This window comes from Perna viridis, chromosome 8, assembly GCF_037379345.1.
Source record: "Perna viridis isolate PV_CMFRI_1.1 ecotype Kerala chromosome 8, ASM3737934v1, whole genome shotgun sequence".
In the NCBI taxonomy this organism is placed as follows: Eukaryota; Metazoa; Mollusca; class Bivalvia; order Mytilida; family Mytilidae; genus Perna; species Perna viridis.
The window spans coordinates 2,381,396-2,388,697 of record NC_142452.1 but is presented as its reverse complement, the minus strand read 5'-3'; the positions used below and the strand labels follow the sequence as shown (position 1 = coordinate 2,388,697).

Here is a 7,302-nt window from a genome sequence, read left to right as displayed (position 1 = left end):
GAATTCTATTCCGTAAATTAAGTTCGTTGATTTGCATCATCAGAAAACTTGATCTTTCTTTAATTTACGATGGATGAGAAGATTTTCCCTCAGCATGAATTTAGTGTAATTCCTCAATCTATAATTATTCGGAACCTTCTTATAAATAGGTACAATAATTCTTTGTGACCTAAGTTCTGGTACAATACCTCTATCGAGTACTTGATTAAAAATATTTAAGTATACAGGCATTAACATATTTTTTTAACTATTTCGTCCTCAGCGATCGGACCATTAAGTATTCATTCAATTCACTTGGAAAGTTGTTAACATTTTTTCAAAATCAATGGTTTTATTTTCATCTGAAATAAATGAGTTAAAAATCCAGAATTCTTTGATAAATGGTAAAATACCTGCCATTACATATATAAACATTATTTCCTTGTGAATACTGAATTAATTTATGACCATAATTTTTTACATTACAGCAACACTCATAATTTTATTGAAGTGGTATTGTGTAATGGTGAGAACGTATGTTTAGTCATTCCCATATAATTTATTCACTAGAAAAAAATCAACCTTTCTGGTTCAATGCAATATACCTACATAATCAATCAAACTCAATAGTCAAATCCCGATTTCATCATACCCTTATGACGTGTGTTCATCTTCTCATATGGTTCAAGCTTTGTACAGTGACAATAGATTAATTCTTAAGTATTGTCTTGGTTTGATTGATTACTCGTCAGGTTGTATGTAATGTATCATTTTAATAGAAAATAATCGAAGTTGAAGTATGAAACAAATGCAATATCGTTCATAAAGCCTTCCTAAATAAAGAGAAGATAAAATATGACATGAATTTTAGTTGTCTTTTTAAAATGATTATGTCATGTTAAAATTATGTCACTATACTAAGAATTACAAAATTCCCAATAATATATCCTACTAAACATTGAGGTCAAATCTTTACAAACGATAAGAAAAAGGTAAGATAGTTATGTAATCTATATCTGTATAATAGAACAAAACGTATCGATAAACTCCAAGAAAAATCGACAGAAACCAATCATTTAGCCGAGACCTCGTAGGTCAACTTTGTCTTTCAAGGGTGGTATGAAGTTATTTTCTGATATTCTGTATAATGTTCTGATTACAAAGCCATGCATATTACTGAATCCATAAAGTAATCTGGATCTCTATTTGTTGCAAAGATGCTACTTTTTTCAATTCTTCTAGATCTACACAAAATGATCATTTTTATTGTCACTGTAAGTGTAATAGTCCTCGTTTAAACTATTGTAGATATCGTACTTTCACTTTAAAACGTGTTTCTTTTATTGCGGAAGTAAGTGTAGGATTAGAATTGTTGAATCATAAGTATAAATAATTTATAATTTGTATAGCAGACAACAGCAAGGTAACATGTATGATAAATAAGTTTCAAATTTCTTTTTGGACATTTTCAAAAAAGTGTTGCCAGCACATAAGATTTTTAATTGATTAGTCTGTTATATTTTTTTTATAAATGCATGTAAATCATCTCGTTACAGGTTTTGAAATCTGATATCATTCTTATGAAAAATTGACAAAACAATTAACGTTTAAAGAAGCTGCAAACATAATGGAAAAAATCAACATATGTAGTTTGCGAAGTAATCGTGTAGAAATTCTAAGAAGTTTAGAAGCAAATGACGTGGTTGGTTTCTTATTTGAAGATAAAATACTATCTTTTTCTGACTGTGAGTTGGTGCATAATGGGAAAACAAGAAAAGAGAGATCAAGAACTTTACTGGATACATTGGTAAAACGCGGTCCTACTGCATTTGACCTTTTTTTAAAAGCTCTTAATTCAGCGAATTATGAATACTTGACAGAGATATTAATATCCCATGTTTATGACACAAGAAACAGAAATGGTGCTTCTGGAACATCTACTGGCAAAATGGGCCTAAAAGAGAAAGCAATTCATCATAAATCTTATAACAAGTCTAATCCTTTCTTTTGTGCTATCTTAAAAAACGTAGAACCAAACGACATTTTAGATTTTCTCTTTCAAGAGTTTGTCCTATCTGAAAATGAATGTGAAGAAATTCGTCAATGTTCCTCAAGAAAACGTAGATGCTTAAGTATGTTTCATAAGCTTTCATTGAAAAGTTCAAATGTTTCTGCAATTTTGTCGGAGGCGTTTAGGAACAGCAAATACGATTTTATCTTAGATATAGACAAAAGTTCAAATGGAGACAGAAGTGAACAGGAATTTTGTCAATTATATTGTAAGCATTCTGTAGATAATCTATTGACAACTAAATCATTTACAAAAAGCGGACATAATACACTCAATCGCTCTCACAAGAAAGTTGAAAAAGGTTGGGACAAAACTAACTCCGATAGTAGTGAAGGATGCCAATCTTGTATACTCAAACGGAAAAGGTCTTCAACTCGAGTACCTGATCATTTGTCGATGCTAAAATCCGTCAAGTATTCCAAGTCAATGTTAAAAATAGAGAATTTTTCAAAAAATAAATCCACAGCTTTGCCAGATACGATAACGTCATCTGCTAAAACTCCTTTAGAGAATACATACGGTCTTCTAGTAGCATTTAATTATCTAAGTACATTGATAAACCAGGGCAAATTTTCTGCTTTTGAAAGTTGCTCAACGAGATTGGAAATTAAATATAAAACCGTCTTTGACTTGCAATGTATATTATTTTATTTAAGAGCTAGTAGAGAACTCTTCAGAATTAATTCAGACCATGCAAAAAAGCATATCAATGCCGCTTTAGCAATTACACCGAAAACCTCACATCCCGTGTATTTTACAGTTGAGCTCTTATCCGCAACGAGTAGAATGTATTTGAACAAAAGAAAGTTTCTCAAATTTCAAAACATCATCGATGATGCTAAAATGTTAATCGAGTCTTTTCCTGTTCAATGTGCGGGCCACGCAGCAGGGTGGCTCTACCTAAATGAAGCAAGATATATCATGACACAAATTGATTGTTTTAATTTTCGAATGTCAAAGGCAACTTCTGCACTTAGATGCTTAATGACTAAAGCGGAACGAAGTCTAATACAATCTATCGAATTCTTCAAAAGAGATAAAGGCAAAGATGGGCCTTTTGGACAGGGATATGCGCTTTGTCGGATGACCATACTGCTCTTACAATGTGGTGCGAATGGAAGATTAATGTTTATACTCCGACCGCCCAAAACTGATATAGAGAGAGCAGGGCGTTGTGTTCGGACACTCCTAAGCATAGAAGCAGACTTACCAAAAATGTTACAAATGCATATAAACCTCGCTAACTGTGACTATAATTACAGACTTAATAATATTGATTTAGCTGTAAAATTTGCAAATGAAGCCAAGAACCTTGGTGACAAAATGGAAATGTTGGAATTTTCTGAACATGCAAATAATCGTTTATCTAATTTGACAACTAAATTAAGAAAGGGAAAAATAACTTGAAATTGAACTAGTGTTTGTATTATAGACGCACTTAAATGTTTTATTGAGCAAAGTAGACTGACAATAAGAAAATAAAAATAAATCTTTCCTGGTGTGATTCAGAGTTACATCACATGATCATTAGTTGTAGGACTTTTTAAACAATGAGTGTCATAAACTACTTAACCTAAAGTAAAGTATGCTCTGAGCTGCTACAAATGTGTTTTAATTCTAGTTGATATTGAATTGATTCGTTAGGCTTAAGTTCTTTTTTCTCCAATGTCAATGAAGTGAAGAAGTTTTAAAACACCAAATATGTTTTTGACCTGTTAAAATTTTATTTATCGAAAAACGTACATGGATTTGCACGGTTTTATTTATCTACGTACATATGATGCTACAGACGGTTAAGGTTCAGCTAAAGTCAATATCTAGGACATTACTTAATGAAATGTTTTCATTCATAGTTTTAACAAAACAATAAATTTAGCGCTGAAACACTGCTAAATGCATCTTTATATGTATTTAGCACTCAAGCACAAGTCAAACTTAGGAAGAAATGCTTTATAACTTCTATTTAACATTAGCCACAAAAGTGTAAGTCGCCGACCATTTTAATATTGAGGGGGACCTGGGATATTTTTAAAAAAAATATATTAATTTTACTTTGAAGAAAAATAACAAAAGTATTTTTCCGTGGCAAGAAAAAAGAAATGAAGTTCCACAATGGTAAAAAATAAATTATGTTGTATTCTGTTTTTCAAAACAAAAGTTTAGGTAGGAAAAAAAGAAAAGAAAAGAAAAGAAAAGGAGAAGAATCTCATGTACATATAGTGAATGTATCATAAACTACCATTCAACATGTTTAATTACATGTATGTATGTATGAAGAAGTATGTAACAAATGTCTTAAATATTAACATTTTACGGTTTATAGTCGCAAAATTCATGATGTTATAATGAGCAACTAAATAGATATCAATATCCAGAGACTTTTGTTTTACATTAATCCAGTATGTTAAAGAAACTATTAGAAAGATGCACAAAAATACTTGAACCTACCACTAATCATTTTAACTAATTTAGATTTTATTTACATCGGAGAAAAGATTAGAATACCAGGCCGTCCGATTATTTCCCATTGTGAAAATTTCGTAGACTTCTTGACTAATTTTGCTCCTATATTTAAAAACCAATTAACTTATGTACAAGACAGCTCGGAACTTTTACAGTTTCTATATAATAATAAATTTCCTATGTTCTTATGACATAACAAGTATGTATACATGCATTTTAAGTGATTCAACTAATTAAGGCGGCTGAAAACGTTAATCTTGAAATGAAAAAAGAAGAATATGCTACTGTAAAAGTATTTTGTTCGCTGGGTACCAGCAAACTAAACTGTACTCTAGACCACGAAACGAGGATGGTAACCACCAACATGGAGTAGGAATCCTACTCAACAAGAAGGCCAAATCATCACTCATCGAATAGAATCCTGTGAGAGAAAGCATTATCGTGCCAATATTTATGTCAAAGATACAAAAAGTAACAGTGATTCAATGTAAAGTTCCTACCAACGTAGCAGAGGAAGAAGACAAAGAGGATTTTTACAACCAGCTCCAAGCTACCCTAGATTGAACAACACCATGACATTACTGTTCCCTCACAAGATATACACAAAACAATCCGGGTATCTGGGTATCTCAAGAAATGAAAACTAGCAACCAGATATACCACATAACAGTCGCTATGAGATGGAAAAAAAGCATGACATATATAGAGCTTATCGAGGTGCTGATATAGCATAGCGTCCGATCATTGTGATGGCTACATTCAAGGTCAAGATAGCCAGGGCAACTAGACAAGATCAGGTTAGTCGCCTTTTTTTCTCACCATACGTCAATGTACATACAGGAATACACCAAGAATGTCTCCTGTCACCCCTTATTTCAATATAAATGTGGCAGAGTGAAATGTTGATAGTTTTTTGTGTTTTATATACTCATATCTTTATTAATTATTTAACTGTTTTCTCTACTAAAAATCATTAAAACAATCAATGTTTACTTAGTCTCTGTCTCTAGTACTTTCTATATAACACTATATAAGGATTAGTCTATATCTATAGGTCAGTTTATGGGTCATTGGTTTTGAGCGGGAATATTTCTTTTGTTCTGGACACTCTATTGAAAACTATTGAAGAAGGAAGCCATAATTTATTTTCTTTGAACTTCAACATAATTTGACTAAATCTAAAGTCTGTGGAAGATTTGATAATGCAATGAAGGTCAGTTTCTTTCCTTACAATAACAATTATCTTAATAGTTATTTTAATCATCTGTTTTGTGGAAATAATATTGTTTATTAATTTACAATATTTGATTGATTGATTGATTGGTGTGTAAAATATGTGTGATCCTGTGAATGAATGCTAAAACCTTATAAACAGATATAGATAAAGTATGAATAACAAATAATCGATAACAGTAATATTGAGGTAATAATAATATTACTTTTTTCTAAATAAAATAATAAAATGGTTAAAATCCAAACTTGTGTACTTAAACTTATAAGTAAAATTGAGGTGTTACAGACAACAGAATAACAATTTATAAACTTAAAAATACTTAAAAGATAAATTGTTTATTAAATATTCTAAATCAAGGGAAATAACTACGTTTTCATATTTTTAACACATTAGTTATTACTTTAATATTGTTCCTTCAGGTGGAATAAACAGCTTATGTAATAACTGTACTGTCCCTGGAAAACGAGGCCTCTTGCACCTCATGCGAGGTATGTTTATGTGTATTGTTCACATTTTGTATCAAATGTAATGTCATTGTATTGTCTTTGTATTGTCGTGTCTAAAAAGCTAAATGTCTTGCTTAATTATTTCGACTTATTTTATGTTTCATATTTTTCAAGTAAATCGTACAGCAATTCCGCCGTTAAATATATATGTGCAGATTATTATAAAGATGCATTCTCAAAGATGTGTATACTAAAATATAGTATTGATGTGCTTATATTGATCAGAATGCATTAAACTCATTTTGATAACTAGATATATTAAAGATACAGAGTTTCGTAATTTTAATGGTGAAGACAGGAAATAATATGTCTTTCCTATGCATAATATGTATGTAACGCAATTTTAATCGTGTAGCTTGTTGCTTAATTATTGTAATTATTATTTCAGGGCCTTTTTCGTTTGTAAAACATATCCACATATGATGAAATAAAGAACCCTGACACTCAGATTACTTGTTTATTTTATTGGGAATTTTGGACCAATTTTACATAAATGTGCAAGCATTTTAATTAGATATAATATACAATCATGAATTTACTCATATATTGCTTTCTTTATATTTTTGGATTGCTAAAAGTACGATGTATACCTAGTGATCAATCTAGATTGGTCAAGCATAATTGATTGTGACGTGGGCTGCTTTCTCGTGCTATCGCAGGGGAAGTTTCCCGGCCTGCATGAGTCCCCGACTTTCTTGTGCTCTGTTATTTATCTGTAGGGTTTTATTTTTTTTTATTTTTCACTCCTTACCAGATATTTGCTAGTCTAATTTTAGCTATTTGATGTATAGACAAGTTATAAATCCATAACCACATCAGAGAAGACACATTATTTTGTTCATCAAAATTGAAAGATTTATATGTTATAGTGCCTAAATACAAGAAACGGATGTGACAAAAATTCCTGATTTTGAAATTCCCGTCGCATTTTGTTTTTAAAAAATGTCATTTTCAATATCTGATTGAACTGAATTTTTACTTTCATATGCCCTCCCTTGATATTTATATAATATTTTCCGTTAATTCTTATCGTAAATTTGACTGGCCAA

At 30.8% G+C, this 7,302-nt stretch overlaps 1 protein-coding gene across 3 annotated transcripts in view; it reads left to right on the top strand.

Annotated features, from left to right (window-relative positions):
- Positions 1-923: 923 nt before the first annotated feature.
- Positions 924-7,302, top strand: part of LOC148608924 (uncharacterized) — an 8,587-nt gene continuing 2,208 nt past the window's right edge. Inside the window, exons 1-4 of one of the 3 annotated variants that reach the window (XM_088542522.1) lie at positions 924-971; positions 1,536-5,310; positions 6,167-6,235; positions 6,642-6,702. In XM_088542522.1, the coding sequence (XP_088398648.1) occupies positions 1,607-3,457 (1,851 nt within the window). In that variant the 5' untranslated portion in view covers positions 924-971; positions 1,536-1,606 and the 3' untranslated portion in view covers positions 3,458-5,310; positions 6,167-6,235; positions 6,642-6,702. Of the gene's footprint in view, positions 972-1,326; positions 1,403-1,535; positions 5,311-6,166; positions 6,236-6,641; positions 6,703-7,302 lie in introns of those variants that run through there. The other 2 variants (XM_088542521.1, XM_088542523.1) reach the window with 2 other exon arrangements.